Here is a 19,381-nt window from a genome sequence, read left to right as displayed (position 1 = left end):
TTGGCTAACTTTTGTATAGAAAAGCATACAATGATGGCGACAGGTGCATAAACGTGCTCGCCGAGCCGTTGCGACACTCCGGATATAGGGGGACGATTGTACCAGCAATTCCAGTCCACTGCATGCAATATAACTGAATATATAATTAATTAACCCATAAACAAATCCAACCTTATGGGTGTTGAAATAAAGCTCCAGTTGAAATCAGGGGTCTTGTTCTCTCCTGGAGTTTTAGTGGTCTTTTGGCAAAGCGTTTTCTAATCACTTCGATCTTTACAGCAGGAGGTATTGCATAAAAATTCGCGAATTATGTGCAAAGAAAGCATCTTACTTTTAAATTTTAACTCTTTTGGTACAATTAACGATACTTGTTGTATAATAAGAATCGAAACTGTTTCATTTGTTTAATCACGTAATATATTGTATTATTATAAACAAACGACAATCTTATCCAACACAATACTATCGATCACATACATCTATGCGCTGCAGAGTAACCACATTTTTAAGAAATCTTCATTCACACGGCACGATGCAGGTAAGTATCTATAACCTGTTTCGATATGGGCGTGGTATGTAAGAGTGCCGGAAAAAAAAGTAAACAGATTGTGTTCCGTCGCATTAGTTACTGTTTAAATTCGTTTTAGTAACCGATGTCCAATACTCACGCTAAAATATTTATAAACAACTTCGTTTTACATAATATTTGACAACATTGATATAATCTATCCATTAGTATAATGATTATTACTGCTATTTTCATTCAGAAAATGTAAATTAAAATATGTAATTAGCATATTTTTATTTGTTTCTATACTTTCTCTTTTCCTTGCATACATTTTTTATTGGATTTCGTTTAGTATGATAATAGCACAACGGAAGTGCAAATATAACCAACGCTATAAAAGTCAGGCTTTACAGACCTCTTTAAATTATAAATGCAGACCTCTGTGGAGAGTGTGTAGGTGCCGCCGGTGTATTTTTAATAAGGTTGCAAAGCGAGCGAAACAAATTACACCCTTTTAAATTTCCATTTCGCCGCTTCAGTTGGCAAAGGAGAATGGCGAACTCCCATAGGACTTTGGGCCTGATCGTTACACTGATGATTTATGTGGGGTTAAATAGATAAAAATATACAGATTCTATAAATATAACAACTAAAGATCTTGTTCTATGGGATAGCAGAGATATTGAGCATGTAACGTCACTAAAATTGAGGTTAGGTTTGCTCGAGTTCAATGAATAGCTTTGTTTCTTTCTAAGTAGAGGTAAGTTTATATCCTATAATATATATTATTTAGATAAAGAGTGTAACAGAAGAACAGTTAGGTAATAGCGATATTGGATCGAACTTTTATTCTTTTAGAGTACCTACCAAAACATCGTAGGTACTTATATATAAAATAAAACACGTTTTTTCATAAATCGTTTATTCATCATTATCATCATAAACAATTAACACATCATCCAGAAACTGTGCTGGCGGCATTAAATCTGGTTGATACCTTGCCCAGCTAAGGTACCATATTATGGACATAACGTGACAGCAGCATTCTTCTTCCTACTAAACAATTACAATAATAGACTGTTATTGCTTCCCTTCCTATGAGAGCACTGTCGACTAAAATATAAGTAAAATAAGTTTTACTACTTCTATGCCTGGATTGAATGCGACCTCTTAAAAGCCATGTAGTACTTGATGTCGACAGTGCTCTCTGTATGTCGCTGTCTGATTCACGGCACACTTCTATAACATATTTGCCATCGTTTCTTATGTGCTCACCATAATAGGACCTTGCTTGCTTAATTTGATATGAACCTAAGGAAACCAACTGCATTGTCATCTTCATGATTTTCAATCCTCAAAGAATCATTTGCAAGTTTCCAGCATGCATCAAATAATATGTGATCAGAGTGAGTGATCTACAAATAAAGAATTAATATTACAATTGGACAAAAGAAAGTGAATATATATAAATCTCGTGTCACAATGTTTGTCCTCAATGGACTCCTAAACCACTTAACCGATTATAATAAAATTCGCACAACTTGTGGAGTTCGATCCAACTTGAGAGATAGGATAGTTTAAACATGTAGGTACCACGGGCGAAGCCGGGGTGGACCGCTAGTATATATATAAAACAATGTGTGTTTACATTTTTGTTTGATTTCAATAGCTAGTACTTAGACCTACCTTACCGACCTACCTTAGATAATACTAATCCACTAACCGTTAGAGGAGCAGCCCACCCTTGTATAATTGATAATATTGCGTTATCTTGTAACAAATACATACGTATAGCATTGTTACGATTAGCATTAATACCACAGTTGATGCAGTTCATATTTGTAAATGAAAAATCGGATGTAAAGTCGGTGTCCAGGTAGGGTAGCAGTTCCGTTCCGTTCCGTTCCAGCCTTTTAGGACGTCCACTGCAGGACATAGGCCTCCCCCAAAGATTTCCATAACGACCGATCACCAGCGGCCTGACTCCAGCGGCTCCCCGCCACTTTGATCAGGTCGTCTGTCCACCTCGTTGAAGGCCGTCCCACACTGCGACGTCCTGTACGTGGCCGCCATTCGAGAACCTTTTTGCCCCAACGGCCATCGGTTCTGCGGGCTATATGCCCAGCCCAACGCCACTTCAACTTACTAATACGGTGGGCTATGTCGGTGACTTTAGTTCTTTTGCGGATCTCCTCATTTCTGATTCGATCACGCAAAGAAACCCCAAGCATAGCCCGTTCCATAGCTCGTTGAGCGACGCGAAGCTTGTGCACCATGCCCGCGGTTAGGGACCACGTCTCAGATCCGTAAGTCAACACCGGTAACACACACTGCTCGAAGACTTTCGTCTTCAGGCACTGAGGGATTTTGGACGAAAAGATGTTGCGTAGTTTCCCGAACGCTGCCCAGCCGAGTCGGATTCGACGATTGACCTCTTTCCCGAAATTGGACTTACCTAATTGGACGGTTTGTCCCAGGTAAACGTATTCGTCAACAATTTCGAGAATAGAGTTTCCAACTGATACCGGAGTGGGCACAACATGGACATTTGACATTATTTTCGTCTTGTCCATGTTCATGCTAAGGCCCACTTGTTGTGAAACTCTGTAGAGGTCACCGAGCATTGTATTGAGGTCTTCCAGGGATTCTGCCATGACTACGATATCGTCCGCAAATCGAAGGTGAGTGATGTACTCGCCATTAACATTGATGCCAAATCCTTGCCAGTCCAGGAGCTTGAAGACGTCTTCCAAAGCAGCGGTAAACAGTTTCGGAGAAATTACATCTCCCTGTCTGACCCCGCGCTGCAGAGGAATTGCCTTTGTGCAATGCTCCTGAACCCGGACTGACATAGTGGCGTTTTCATACAAACTTCTCAACACTTCGATATACCGATAGTCGATGCGGCAGCGCTGAAGAGACCTCAATACGGCCCAAGTCTCGATCGAATCAAAGGCTTTTTCATAGTCCACAAACGCCAAGCATAATGGCAGATTATACTCCTCCGTCTTCTGTATAATCTGCCGCAGCGTATGAATGTGGTCCATGGTGCTAAAGCCTCTTCGGAAACCGGCTTGTTCGGGAGGCTGGAAGTCATCAAGCCTGCGTTCGAGACGATTCGTGATGACTCTCGAGAACAGCTTATAAACATGGCTCAGCAGTGATATTGGCCTGTAGTTCTTCAACAGGGTTTTGTCTCCCTTTTTGAAGAAGAGGACAACCATACTGCTGCTCCACGCTTTTGGCGCAGTGCCCTCGAGTAAGGTGGAAGTGAATAACCTCTGTAGCATTCTGAGGATTGGTTTGCCACCCGCTCTCAACGTAGCCAGGAATAGCGGAGCTGCCGGGTACTAGGGGCCTGGTTGTTGTTGTACTATTCATGTTTCAAGTCTTATCTATTTGGGGGGGAAAAATGCCAATACTCACCACGCTTGGCAGGCGGGTTGGCGAGCGCAGTTGATGGTGGGGGAGATCATGCATAACGCTGCTGCCCGTTTGCATAAAGTTAACCCTTAGTCGCCTTTTACGACACCCACGGGTAGAGATGGGGTAGTGCTATTCTAGGCCGGCACCACACGGCACGGGTAGCAGTAGTGAGTCGTAAAGGCAGGTAATCAAAGTCCGGTGTGCAAGCGTTGGTTGGTAGTAATAACAGAGATCGTCAGTGTCCGTAATACGTAGCGAAAGTCGATAAAGATGAAGAAAATAAGTTAACCACAAGCACAAAGTCGAATGTAACGTAACGAAAAACCTCAATCAAATGTCAAAAGTCAAACGACAAACATGACATTGTAATTAAAATTGAAGCGGCCAGCTACATTTCAGAAATATTCTTACAAAGTGCGGCCGCGTGGCGGCCGCCATGAGTAAAAATGTATAGAATTACGGATTACCTAAATAAATAGCGTGCTAAAAAGTTAAAAATAAAATATGTAACGCAGTCAAACTTATATTTCTGATTCATAAAGCATTTGAATTTTGTATAAAACTAAAAATGAAAATAAATATTCATTCGTTTTAATCGATATATCGACTATTTTACTCCTGACAGAACTGACAATCTCTGCTTGATAAGACCGGTAGTCATAGAAATCTAAATAACAATGCCGTTAGTGAACATATTATCTTTTTTTTCAAACATTTGTTTTCCCATAGAATCAGAAGTCAATATTTTACCAAGAATTATTAAAAATAACATAATGAATTTTAAATTTATTATCATTTCTGTAAGGCCTTATTTATGTTAGGCCCAGTTTCGCCATTCTCCTTTCCACGGGGGCTATAACAAAGGCCTTTAATCGAATACAGACTAGATGTTTATATAATATAATTAACAACTCAATGGTACCTTGTATCGCACCTTGAATTCTTGGCTCCATGTTTTTAGCGACGCCAACATTACAATAGGCGCGGACGTCATTTTTATTCCAGTTGGATCGAAGCTACAATGAGAATACTGATGATTGTGCGACTTAACTTATATAACGTTGAATCCCAGGACAATACAACTGAATGGTTTCATTTTTATTCGGTCGGTTAGTACGTTCATTGAAATGAATTGGTATGCATCAAATGCTCTCTCCAAGTTTCCTTTGCGCCGGGTTTGTCTGGTCGTGTCCTCTTAAATTTGCATACGTACCTTGCATGTTCCAGACTAAAAAATTGGCTATCTTGTTAGTGTTGTGTCGTGAAATTTTCCAGTTTTATGTGAAATCGTGTGAAAGTGTTTAGTGCTATTAGAAAACACGAATTTCACGATCTCTCGCAAAACAAAAGATGATTGGAAGCTTTGGTTTAACGAGAATCGTAAATAATAAGTTATGGCACACAAGTTGATGGGTGATGTGCATGCTCAGTAGCAAAAACTGTAACCAAGTATTAAATACTGCTTCTAGCCGTTATAAGACTCACATCAACGTGAGAATTACATTGGTATTGAAAGGAAATTGGATTGGTTTCATTTCGATTTGCGTCAGCCACATACTTACTCGTTTATGTATCGTAGACCGTAGTTCGTAGTTATGTGGATTGAGTTGCTTGTATTATGTTACTGAATATTATATTATGTAATATTATGATGGTTAATTTGAGTAATAAATTTATTTAAACTGGATTAAATATTAAAATAATCATTTTTTTTATTTTTTATTTGAATAACATGATTTATCAATGTATGCAAAATAATAACATTACAAGAGAGTTCTAATTAATCTGTATGTTTAAAAATTAAAACTTAAGCACTTGCTCATTCAAAGCTAAACCCTTTTCTTTTCAATAAACAATTCAACTATTTATGCCTTGATGTTAACGTTTTGCCATATCGTTTCAATTGTTTATGCTACCGAATAAAATTAAGTACCAAAAATGGTATGTGATAAGATCAATTTAAACAACAAAAAAGTACCGCTAAAGTTTCAAATTCATTCGTTGAATGTCGTAAGTGGCTTAAATTTCCTCGTATTTTATTTATACTGAGATAATTGAGCACGCAGCTGTGCTCAGTAATAAGTAAACGTTACGCTCAGTGCATAAATCTGCATAAAAATAGTAGAATAGTAAATTCGGATAATGTGTACCAATCTGACCCTCTCATCTCGCCCCGTACGACTCGCTGGATCATATGGATGCAAAGCCACTGACCCATATTCTTAACAGCTGAGTACTTAAAAGCCTTAAAGAGTGCTACCCTCGTTATATTGTTGTATTATGAACGATTGCACAGTGTGATGCTCATTCTTTGTACTGAATTGGCACAGTTAATTGACACGCTGACCCATTTCTTTATGAATTTATCTTCTGGCATGAATGAACTGGCTTGCTACCCAGAAGGACCCTGGACCACTCTGCTTCAAATAGAGAGATATGTCAATGAATTCATTACATATTTTTTTTGTAACCAGATACCAGACCAACAAAGTCACATGAGTATGCAGTCTATGTGTATGTGCTTATCATGCCTACTTGGATGATTTTTATTTTCTTTTTAGTTAGTGGTCTGCTGGCGATTTATCACGTTATATGTAAACTGTATTCTTCCTAACAACCTTTGATCAATTTTATGGCCATTAATTGTAGAATCATTTAAACAACCTAGCAATTTATCGGCGCTATTCTTAATGCTAGGGTCCACAATTTTATCACATCTCATAAAATAATCGTCTTTTATGATTTCAGTTAATTAAGATGATGCATACGGTTTTATCTATCTATCTTTATGTGTTACAATATTTTATTATACTTGTGGTTTTATTGATTTTTCCATAAACAAATTCATTAATCCGTAAGAAGTTGTATTTACATACGCATATACTTAAGTTTAAAAAATTTGCCTGCAAATCTTTCATCTTATTTGTATACTCCACGTCACACTGTGGCACTCGTATCCTCCTCAGTTCCCACTTGGCTTATGTCTGTAACAAGATTGATAAGTTCCTCTGGCGCCATATAGGGACATCGATCCGATAAAGGTCCTGTCCGATAGAATTTATATAATTCTCGTATTTGGTTAATCAAACCCAGTGGATAAAATGGCAACCACTTTGACCAGTAAATTATGGACAGCGCTTGTAATAAATCAATCCCACACAAAACTTATCTATGAGCCAACTGTTGAAAGTCAGTGATTTAATAGTACTGAATTTCACATATCCATTATCAAGTAAGGAATTCAAATATTGCACTGTGTTTCGAGTTTATTAAAATAATATTATTTGTAAACGTAATCTGGGAATAATCCTTGGTCTAAATAAACAATATTTTTATTATACTTAAGATTACATAGAGGCTAATCATATTCCATACCAGTAGATATTATTCTAATAGTCTTCACCCATTTCACTAATAACAGTTTTATGGGCTATAAAGAGGGGTAAGAAGGCGAGCAAATAATTGCATTAATTAATATATTATTAAAGTATTTTATTTGTTTACATCGTCTATCAAAACGGGTAAGATCTTTGCGCGTATATCTTGCAGTAATATATAATTGTTAGTATTTTAGGAATATAGCGTTTTAAAAATGTTTAAAATGCAATGTCAATGCACCGGAACCACGCTTCCTTTGCGTTAGTTACACTTGCTTGGTTTTGTCGAACAACCCTTTCCCACCACGGATATGCCATTGTCGCAATTTGATACAAGATTATTTTACAATGCAAGTAAAAAGTAGCCATTGTATTACATCATCGTGAGTTAATGTGTCTTTATCAATTGAAAATATGGAAAGACTGGAACAGCAATTTCACAAGCGAAAAGAGAAAGTTATTTCGGCAATAGTGCATTTATTATCTCATTTTGTTGTGCTTGCATTATTATTAACAAAACGTCAGTTTTGCGCTTCAAAAGCGAGCAATAAACACATTTCATTAGCCGGGCTAATCTTGGCAACAGCAATGATATTCAGGTCAAATACTATTAGGACTACTATTTCGCTTTGGTTTGTTTGCTAATTCTTGATACGTCCTATTAAAAGATGCACTCAACATAAATACAAACTATAAAATATATACGTGTACTTAGATTCATGTAGGTACTTATACATAACTAATGCAATCTAGATTCTATCCAAAAGTGGTAGGTGCTTTAAATGTATACTAATTCTATTGACACAATTGTTTGTTCCTCTCGACAGTTGTTTAAAAATAAATGGTCGTCGTGTGCCCCACAGCGTTAATGTCCCTTGCGCCGGCGCATGTCGTGAGGGGAGCTCTACGCACGTGCTCAATCACACATTCAAATCGGGTACAAAATAAACGAAGAGCCTTGGAGATAAGCGATTATGGAAGAGGATGTTTTCCTTTGTCATCATTAAAATCGACAAGGTTTGCGTGTTAGGAATAAACAATGACTGTTATATAAATAAGCTAAAAGAAGAATTGTTGGAACATTAGAATTTACGGCAGAAAAACGAATAGGTAATCATAAATTTTATTTTATATATTTTAAACTGTTGAATGACAAAATGCTATCCTAATTAAAAATCTATAAACTCCGATTCAAAGCGACAATATGAAGCCGGCTGTAATGGCTCCTCATCGCAATGGTCAAAGTTCGTTGAATCTCCTGAATGCTTACACTTAGGCACGAATGGAGCTGGCCATCGACAATTTAAAATTGCTTCCCATTCAATTCCCCTAAACCATTTATGATTTTTAAAATCCATCACTCCATTTTTCATCACCCCAAATCGTTTACTTATGTCAACTTGTAAAGTGTTTCGAATGAGATCACGTAAATCTGTATTGAAACCTGATGGACATCTATATTTTCCAGCTACAATTCTTTCATACGTCTTCATTGGCTCACTTGCATAAAATGGAGGATAACCAGCACTCATTTCAAACAACAGAACTCCAAACGACCACCAATCAACGGAAAATCCATAACCTTTACTTAGAATCAATTCTGGTGCGAGATATTCTGGTGTGCCGCACAGTGTCCACGTTCTTCCTTGTAATATTTTACAAAATCCGAAATCAGTTATTTTTAAATAACCAGTTTTATCAATCAAAATGTTTTCAGGCTTTAAGTCGCGATAGACCAAATTGCAAAAATGCAGATACTCCAATGCCAGTACAACCTGACAAGCATAAAATTTGGCAAGAGGTTCTTCAAATTTTCCCATTTTTCTAAGATGCGTAAACATTTCACCACCTGGGACAAATGGCATTATGAAATAAATGTAACTGTTGTCTTTGAAACAATTCTCCATTGAAACAGTAAAAGGAAATCTAATTGCTTCAAGTATGCGCTTTTCGTACAGAGTGTGATCGACCTGTTTCATTTTTATTACCTTTTCTTTTTCCAACACTTTCATAGCATAATATTTATTTGTGTTTGAGTGTCGCACTAGAACAACTCTTCCGAATGCGCCAGTACCTAAAGTTCTTAAGTGATCGAGATCACAAAAGTTAATCGAAGATTGCGGTTTCTTACACCATCGTCCTTGAAATTCACCTAGTAACTGTTTTAAATATTTCGTATACTGTTGTTGTTGCTGTTCAGTGTAACCATCGCGTATATCAGAAGGCAAAGACTGAGATATTGCTCTATACGACATCTTATCTTGTATAACATACGTTCTATTGAATTGCATTGTTTACAGTTTGACATTGGCTCAATGCCAACTGGATTTGAGGTGATATGAAAATATTGACGAATATCGTTTAATTTGCCCAAAAATTAGGATTTCCGCAAATTAATGAAAAAGGGAATCTTGATTTGCCTTTTGTACGTATTTTGCCGAGATCGAAAGTACACGAGGGCTTGAAGAGTGGATGCGAGGGGTGAATACACTGGCGGAGGGTGGTGGAATCAGCTGTGTTTGGGGTGACACGCCATGCCGCGCCGGCTGGTCGACGTCCCGACTAATGTATTGATCAGACTACACGTGAAACTTGCTGGTTCCGCGAAATATACTGAAATATTCTTTGGAGTTGAAGTATAAAATATAATTATTCTATTTTTTTAATATTGATTATAGGACTCTTATCAGAACTAGTTCAAATTTTACGTCTCTTAAATTAAATCTGAATTAAGTATACTTACATGCTTCAAATTTTAATGTATCCTTATTTTCTCCGATTCCGTAGTCTACATAGATAACGGGTACAGAATGGTGTTAGCACCATTTATCTCGACATAAGTTCCGCTACGATATCTATTCTGTGATTACGAATCATTTCTTTGACGACAATGAATTATAACTGTCACGTTAGTAGGTCGATAATGGAGGATTGAGTATTAACATTGACGTTATAACTACTACCGTTAGCTCTACAACTGTATGAGCGAATATAAAGTCGGTACCATAATCTATAAGGATGATGCATACGACCGCGTACTCCATGACGTGTCCGACATTCTTGAAATAATTGGCACTTTATGCCACATTAATACTGTTTAATATAATAAATTTTGCTGGAATCAAAATAGGTTTTCATTTCGAGAAAAGTTTACACACATTTGAAGAGTTGATCTGAAATAATATTTTGGTATAACAGTAACACTTCAAGACAACGCTCTACGTAGGAATACTTACCTAAATGACGTGGAAAAATCGAAATATATATGGAGTGCTATTTTAAAGATGACCTTATTATAAAGCTTTTAGCAAAGTTTCAACCTATTCAATTCAGCAGATATTAAGTTGATTGTTAAGATTACACGCGATCGCCGGTCAAGGTTGTAGAGGCCCGCAGTCCGCAATGGAGCTCTTGGCACCACATCTGACAGGCGCATTGATATTTATCGTGTATTACCGCAACTTCTAATGCTAGACAATTGTAAAGAAGTATGTCGTAATCTGTGTCTTAATTTTGTAGGTACCAAATGATTATGTTGTCTATGAGCTAGAGCTGTATTATATCAACTTCGTATACATTATCCTATTTATACTAGTTAAAGGTATGATAAAAGTGCCGTTTATATGCTTATTTTTGGTTAAGAGTGACATTATTGAAAAAAATCTGGGAAAATTATTTTAATGTAATAGTTTTATCAGTGTCACTATCCGGTTTTCTATTATTACGGAATCCTTTTGATGTTTGAATACTGAAAAAAAAAACCTTTGAAAACGTCGAGTTACTGTGAATCTGGAGTAGCGAATTCCATAAGGAATAGCCGTAAAGGCTGTAATTACCAGGCTGTGAGAGGGGCGATTATACTCACAATTCAAAGCATGAATAAGTTAATAAATCACTACCAGGGGCTAAGAGCGAAATCAGCTGTTGAGAGTTAAAAAAAGCCCGCTCGTTAATGCCACGTGGTGGCGGTTATTTTTCGAGGACGTTTATTAACATCGGTAAAAAAATTCATAGCAACTCGTTTTAATATTGAGTATAGAAATCCAGTTTCGTGTTTTTTATGAAATTCCCTGGTGCAAAAATATGACCTTAATGGCAAAGCTAATTAAAGAGTTTTTGACAAAACTGTGTCAACCATAATGGGTTTTTACCACGATTTAATAAATTACGCTTTTATTTCTACTGACAATATTTTGTTGATGTTTGGGGTAATTGATAGGAACATTTTGAATGAGAATAACATGTTTAAAACATATAACATGAAAAAAATATTTATGAATATTGTGAGCTTTGTGAATATCACTCTTTTTGCTTTAATTATGTTTATAATTATCTGTTAGGGGAGTTTATTATTACGACCTTACTAAAAGTAGATAGCACAAAGCTTTTACGCCTGTCATTTTGTAATATAGATTAGTTACTATATATAGGTAACCTTTATGGTGGCAATGTCAGTCACGTATAACGGCCCGTATTGATCTCCCTCGTGCCTTTATCTGTTTTATATAACCTTTAACATAAATAAGCTGGAGGCAACAGAAATTAATCGGGCAAAAGCAACCCCTTTGAACGGTAACCTATGTGTATAGAGCAATTTTTATTTTAACAAGTATGAAAAGAGTTATAAATATCCAACTATTAAAGTAGTTGTGGCACTGAGTCGAAGCACATTATTTTTCAAGCACTTTCTTCTTGCTGTTAGCATTAAATACAGTTTAATATTCTATATTTTCTCGACAATTTCAATGAACATTAAAAGCTGTATAGCCATCATCGGCTCAAGTACCATACTAAGTATTCGTAGTTTCATTTTTCAGTTTCATTTAAGTCATCTAGGCGTAAGAATTGTTCCTATTAGCCGAGATTCTCAAATAACATACATGACTCAAACTTTATAAACCACATTTCGATATGTAGCGGAAACCAACGCGCATATTAATTATTATAAGTGCTCTTCTCTATGATTATCCTCGCCATATACCTACTCGCTTCAAGCGTTCATTTAACCAGAACTTTGAAAGTATCAAGAATTTATGAAGTTCTATAATCCAACTTGTTTAATTACTGACCTGAAAGCCGTAGTATATTCACCTATACAGGTGTATAGGTGAATAGGATGGAGAGCTCTATTATGTAGAGCTTTTGTTTTATAATTTTATGTTATTTCTCACATTCTTGCTATTGTTAATATAATTCATTCATAATCCATTAGGTGCTTACAAGTAAATTTACGAGCATATTCTACACTAATGCATGTGACCAGTGCATATTTTAATAGAACCATCGTTTTAACTTACGTCTAAGTAATAGAGATCCGTTCTGACGCAATTATCTCGGATCGCACAAATAAAAGTGGCTGCGGTGGATTTAGTAATGTAATCTAACCACCGACATTCAGCGTTTGGTGCCAACGAACCTATCGACTGGTTTGCGTAAGAATATCTAGCAGTTGTTTGTATACAAACGCAATCGGCGCTAGCTATCTCCTAGTTTCTCGTACGTTTCGAAAATGAAATGTTCCATTTCGTGATTGCTTTACTATCGTTTTAGGTGTCCATATTATCTGTCGGCAAATTTATTAAGGGGTGGATACGTTAGTTGGTAACCCTAAGCAATAGGGCCGTTTATGAATGGGTGTAAAAACTGCGTGTATGTTTCTTTGAGGCAGGAGCAGGACTCATAGAAATAATCAACAACCTTACATTTACATTAAAGAAGTCAACGAAGAGTCCTGCTAGTGATTTATTAACAAAAATAATCACACATGAAATTGACTAACAATAAACTTATCACGATTTTTGTTTGTTTCAGATTTATCAAAAAACCGATTTTGTGAATTGCCTGATGAAGTGACCACATATATATTTTTAGAGAAGTTATTACTATCACAAAATATTATAAGGAGTTTACCTGATGCCGTTGGAGGCCTTCAGTCACTTACATATTTAGATTTAAGGTAAGTCGAAATAAAAATACTTTTACATGGTATATACTCTTATATTAAGGAATGTTTGATACCTTTAAAGGCGGTATGTATTACAAATTCAATGTTCACTTTATAACTACTGTACAAAATGTAATATAACAATTCACATTATTTTATGATCGTTCACCATGTGATAACTAGCGTTCCTCAACACTTGCATCATGTCCACTTTCACATTAAGGCGGAATTCTTCAGGAACGGCTTTCAAGTGTGGCAGTAATGATAAGAGAAACATTTTGTCTGGATCTTCGCTTTCACTTTTATTGGCTATATCTGAGACATTTGCGAATGCAAATTCGTTTATAGTTGGCTTTGATGGCGTTACTTCCAACTCTATGCCGTCATTTGATTGTGTATCGTCCATATAATTGTCGTTTTCTTCATCTGAACTCATTTTGGTCAGTTTCAATTTCTTTATGGGTCTCCATACTTTCTTTATAGCCGGATCCTCTTCAGAGTCGCTACCCCCGCCCGTGTCGCGGGAAGGTAACGACTGATTTTTTAACAGGAATTCTAAGAGACGACAATAGACGTACGGTTTTTTGGTTCTGTTCGGATTTGATATGTATTTTTGAAAACAGTCGCGTATACTCTTCCATTTCTTTTGCAGTTGAAGCTCTGAAAATAATGCATTGTATTAGACTTTTATTATTTCTTAAATTGCTACTACTACTACTACTACTGCTATTTGCCCCGGCTTCGCGTGCGTTGAACCCTAGATACAAAGGTTTATGCTACTCGGCAAAAATGCAGTTTCTAATAGTGAATATTTTTTTAAATCAGTCATAATTAAACATAAAAAAATAGATAATTTTGTAAATATTTGCTTTAAATATTACTAATCTTCTAAGACAACAAAATTAATAGACATCATACGGAACAAAAATAAAGTACCTAAGTATCTAATAATTCTATGTGGCTGGACCTACAATATTGCAATTTACAACTTTTAATATATCATTGCCGTACCACAAACAGGATTAGGCACGCCGATTTGCAACTAGTCGCAGTGATTGTCGCTTACCCAACTCACGCATCTCGCTCTTCGTGACGTTGATGTCATTCCCGGCCACCTCTCGCACGACCTCCAACCACAGCGTGTGTCGCGCAACTTTCGATCTGTACTCGCGGTTCTCGAAGTCCCATATGCCGGGGCGTTTTTTCACCGCCTCAATCAGTGTCTCGGGCTCGTATTCGAATTGCATTGTGTAGCGGCGTCTGAACGCATGCAGGGTACGCGCGGTGGCCGGCGGGCGACTGACGCGCAGGCGGCAGGCCGCGGCGGGGGGAACGCGCGGTTACTTGCCATCATGGCGGCCGCTTGCGGTGAGGTGTACACGCGTTTTGTTGAATGAGAACTGTCCCGTTTAAATTGCTGTTTTTAATAGATACTTATTTTATTATATATATAAGTTATTATTTAAGTTAGTATTTTACTATTTTATGTCTTAAAGATCTATATTTTAACAAATAACATGCTGCGTCAATTATTGTAAAAAAATAATAAAATCCAATCTTCTATGTAGGAATTTAATTTATCGTGAAAAAAAGTACATAATATTATTATTTTTGATGCGATAACAACCGGGAACATAATATTGAACACAACGTAAATTATATTATATTCGTTCAACTTCTTACAAAATTTCAAATTCATACATTCAACTTACAAATTGTCTCGCAATATTATTATGATCAAAATTCAAAAACATGTCAAGTTGCACAATCATAGTCCCGCGTGGTGCGAAATGTATGGAAACTGAGCGAACAACGATCGCGACGGCCGACGGGTGCGGCGCGCGCGGCGGGCGGGCTAGAAGGGATATCGCGAGTCGCCCCCGCGCCGCGCGTCCACGACACACTTGGCGTTTTGTGTGTGACGTTTTTGTTATGCTTCGTTTGAATTATGTTTCGTATCAGCTATGAACGCAAATTTTTAAACTTCTGTGGGTGATCATTGACCACCATTCGTTTGAATGTTGTTTCGTATGATCTATGAAGTATGAACGTGCCTTTTTTGACCGTTTGTATATATGTACCTAATTATGATTACAAAGATTATGATTACAAAGCTTTTGTAAATATTGCTGATTTGTTAGAAGGTAGATCAAATTAATCGGATTTTTTTCTAATTTAAGTATTTTGATTTCATAATATAATAACATAATATACGTACTAAACTGTGTAAGATGAGAATAAGGAATAGTCTGTAGTTTGGTATCTCGCCTATTGTAGCATAAATCTGTTCCTACATGGTTTGTAAAAATGTCTCATAAAAAACTGGTACTGATGAATTGAAGCTTTTATACCAGAACAAATAAATTAATTCTTATCCCAAACCTTATTGTAGAATACATGGAAGAATTTAATTTATAACCTAACCTAAATTCTTATCGGCGTTAACCTAAATACTATTAAGTACAAGGGTCTGGGTCAACATAGGTACAAATTTATTTGAACCATTTAATTAATACATTTGGGTTTTGCAGTCATAGGCGTAAGTATTATATATATTTCGAAGAATATCTGAAACAGCACACGTATCAAAATAAAACACACGAGATAAGATAAAAAAGTAATAACAAAGTATGCGAAATACCCTATTTAATCTCTAAGTACATATTGCTTTTTGTGGTACGTAAACATAATTATTAATTATGGTACCTTAGAATCTATTATAATATTAGCCGATTGGCTACTGTGTCCCCTCAAACAAGACAATGGACAAAGACGTCCCCAAGGTGTTAGCCATGATTTGCGATCATCGGCAGTTTTAGTTTAAGAACGGTATGTGGTATGACTGTAAAAAAATGTAATCAATATGCATTATATCAGTGAGTTTAACCTCCTTTCTATAAAATGATAAGGCTAGGGCAGATAAGGGATAACTTTCATCGGTTATAGCGACCAACTCGGTAGGTTAATCGTATGCCTAGTTGGAGCAAATGTACTCATTGATAAGTATTTGTTTTTATGATTCTTTGTCGGCTGCAAATTAAGAGAGATTATACAAATTGTAAACCTATTTGAAACAACCGATAACAATTATCAAAAGGAAATGCTTGAATAGGTAAGTTTAGTATGACCAAACAACTCAGCGTAATCGGAATGATTTCATAAAAATAGAATAACATAAGTTTGACCCAGATATGGGAGATGACAAAAACAGCAGTAATTAATTGAGATTTTTTTAGTCCTATTCATGATATTGAAATAGAAATGAAACTGAAAATTCTATTGAATTGTAGCTCTGAACCAAATAAAAACGAAATTGAGTTAGCATTTCATTCAACTTGTTTAAAATTTACATTTTCATTTTGTGTTTTGCAGGGTTTCAATAGGTAGACGCAAATTAGGTAATCAATGAATTACGTATTTCACACGTTTGTTTATTCCTTATATACTCTGCCATTCGGTAGCTAGGGAAAAAACTAAGATGAATAATAATAAATCCTGTACAACACTCGATAGAATTCATAATAAAATGATATTTCCTTCCTTTATAAGACTTCGCGGTTTATATTTGGTCCTTCGAATGTCCACAGTGTGGTTATTGTAACAGAATATTAGTTTTTAAGGAAACCGCCTCCTTTCAAAATGTACAGTAACACGACTTGTTGTGTTCTGTCTATTATCTCCTTCCTTTCTTATATCTTTGCAAAGTAACAATTATTAACCCATTGAGCCCCAAGCGGCCCGATCGGTCCACGACACAATAGATTTTCTATTGTGTCTGTGATTCCGGGGCCTGAGTAATGAGTTATTAAATAAGTTAATTTAAATAATACCTAATCAACTATTAACTAAATTCATTACCATAATTATCATCCTTACCGACGATGTCATTAAGGTTATCAAAACACAAAATTAAAGCAGTGTATTATTATTTGAAATATTGTTACTCAAGTATATACAAGACAAAATATGTTTGGTTCAGTTGAAATACAAATTGATCTTTGTCGTGATCAAAGCTTAAACTCTTGACCTAGATGATTGCAATAACATTTTTGATAGATACTACAATTTTAGCTAATGATCTCATCTTAGTAAGCATATGCTTAAACAGATTGGCGATGAGTGTATTTAAGATGTTAATAAATTCAAATTTAAATTCTATAAAAAAATTCAATTCATCAATATGCTAGATTTTTATTACCATTTTGTATACTAATTGTCTTTTAATTTTGATGGCAAATTTTTCTTTTAACGGTGAAGAACTTAAAATTATCACACTATCAGACTTTTTTCTCAATTTTATAATTGACATAAATATGCCATAAATATATCTGTCAACCAGACCGATAAGCTGCCTTAAAATCATCGTCTCCCGCTCGAATTATGTCGTGGCGCCAAATTCACGAATATAAATAGACAAAATGTTTCCAAAAGACGTTGCCCTTTGCTTGTTTGATATTATGGCACTTATGGTTGGAAATAACTGAGTTGTGAGTACCACTGGCTTCTGAATTGAGACGCTATTGACATCTGGTTGCGAATTACCCGAGTCAATGACATGTTTAACTGATACTCATTGTTGATTTTATGTTAGACGATCTTGTGTATCGTTGTTCTTTTTGATATGGGAGTCGTTTCCAGTTGGTACAAATTGTTTGTACTTTTCTGATGTATTTCTTGGTGTGTCTGATTCAGAGTTTGTCTTAGTTTTGTTAAGCTGGGTGCAGATCGTGGAATTGAATGAATGTGTGTTTACGATGATTTATAAGTTTAATACGTTGAATGATCATACACGTCATACTATTTTTTCTTGGTTTTAACTTAAAGTAAGTCTAACGCCTTTACATATTATGTATAAGGTAAATGTTATATCCAAGCGTGTTCTATGCCTATATTCCTTACCAACCTAACCAGTACTATACATTTGGACCAACATTTTTCTATTAGTTCATAAGTGTACCAAGAATAAAGTAAATTACCAAATCTATTTAACGACTCTGTAAATAAAGCATCGCACATCTGTTAATTTGGGATACGAATATAACACCCAGCTATTTTTAATAGCCCACTTTATGACGGAATTTAACGGACTACTTGAATGCCACACGCAGATCAAAATATAATTACTGATTACCCTATAAGTACCTATCTGCTCAAGCAGCACAATTAATATATGATGCTGTTTCTCCGGTAAAAACGTAGTAGAATAGACAATTTTTGGTATTATTTCTATACATTTGATTTCAGTAATGAGAGAGATTTGCACTAATGATCACATCGCTTTTATAGCAAGATGGTCACATCATTTATTTCTTACCATTGTTAGGTTTGACATTCGGAGTATGTTGCCCTATTATTGCTTTTAGGGCAAAACATACGACACAGCTAAGTGCTAATATCATTTTCAAGGTAGACAGCAAACTGTTTCCAGGCACACCTCAATTTACTAATTGATCAGTAGGTGGGTACTAGTTCTGTACACGCGACGCGCTAATATTCATTAAGAAAATCTATTTTCGAACCATTTGATAATAATCCAAATTCTATTAAAAATGATATTCACACCTATTGTTGCCGTAACAACGTAACGTCGTCTGATAGCAGCACGTTTGTGGGTCGGCATAAAGATCAGTGGGCGGGGTGAACGACCGGAGGTGTCATGGTCCTGTATAAAGAGTTGTGTACACTCGATATAACTTCCTAAACATTGCATAAAAGAAATTTTATAAGCCTGTGTGTACACACGTGCTGTTTGGCACGTTATAAATTACGTAACGTCTTATCTGCTGAGAAAAACTTTGTTATACTTATGCTAATGCACAGTTGGGTACTCGATGTTAAGCGCGGCTTACAAAATTAGTGTAATGTTAGATTATCGTAGTAGTTTGATGCAATTACATTGTTTTTAAGTTAGCTATTATAATTTGTGCACCCACGATGTTCTTTATTTCAACATTGATAAGATAAAATTGTATAGAAATGCTAAATACAAAATAAATGAGCAATATCGTCTAGAAGACGAGGACTAAATATTTCTGGGTGGACAGGAAGAAGAAGTAGAGGACCTTCTCTAATTACTACATTTTCCGTCTTCTAACCTATTATATTGCCTCTGTCTAATATCTCAGA

At 35.9% G+C, this 19,381-nt stretch overlaps 3 protein-coding genes across 5 annotated transcripts in view; 1 reads left to right on the top strand and 2 right to left on the bottom strand.

Annotated features, from left to right (window-relative positions):
* The window catches only part of LOC123705809 (leucine-rich repeat and calponin homology domain-containing protein), a 50,782-nt gene that overhangs the window by 6,476 nt on the left and 24,925 nt on the right, over positions 1–19,381 (top strand). For all 3 annotated transcript variants that reach the window (XM_045654841.1, XM_045654840.1, XM_045654839.1), the window contains exon 2: positions 13,123–13,267. In XM_045654841.1, coding sequence (XP_045510797.1) covers positions 13,123–13,267 — 145 coding nt within the window. The remainder of the gene's footprint in view (positions 1–13,122; positions 13,268–19,381) is intronic.
* On the bottom strand, positions 8,344–9,917 carry LOC123705810 (cAMP-dependent protein kinase catalytic subunit 1-like). The gene has a single exon (XM_045654842.1). The coding sequence runs from the start codon at positions 9,600–9,602 to the stop codon at positions 8,481–8,483; it is 1,122 nt and encodes a 373-aa protein (XP_045510798.1). The 5' UTR covers positions 9,603–9,917; the 3' UTR covers positions 8,344–8,480.
* On the bottom strand, positions 13,288–14,558 carry LOC123705811. Its single transcript, XM_045654843.1, has 2 exons — positions 14,322–14,558; positions 13,288–13,915 (listed from the first exon to the last, which is right to left on the bottom strand). Exons 1-2 carry the CDS (start codon positions 14,500–14,502, stop codon positions 13,401–13,403), a joined length of 696 nt encoding a protein of 231 aa, XP_045510799.1. The 5' UTR covers positions 14,503–14,558; the 3' UTR covers positions 13,288–13,400.

The sequence above is a fragment of the Colias croceus genome, chromosome 3 (genome assembly GCF_905220415.1).
Source record: "Colias croceus chromosome 3, ilColCroc2.1".
NCBI classification, from domain to species: domain Eukaryota; kingdom Metazoa; phylum Arthropoda; class Insecta; order Lepidoptera; family Pieridae; genus Colias; species Colias croceus.
Note: the sequence above shows the minus strand (reverse complement) of the source record. Positions and strands in the feature narration are given on the sequence as shown.

Coding starts and splice junctions, on each gene's coding strand:
- LOC123705810 (XM_045654842.1), bottom strand. CDS start 9,602: ATGCAATTCAATAGAACGTATGTTATACAAGATAAGATGTCGTATAGA.
- LOC123705811 (XM_045654843.1), bottom strand. CDS start 14,502: ATGCAATTCGAATACGAGCCCGAGACACTGATTGAGGCGGTGAAAAAA. Junction 13,916..14,321: donor GAGCGAGATGCGTGAGTTGG/GTAAGCGACAAT, acceptor CATTATTTTCAG/AGCTTCAACTGCAAAAGAAA.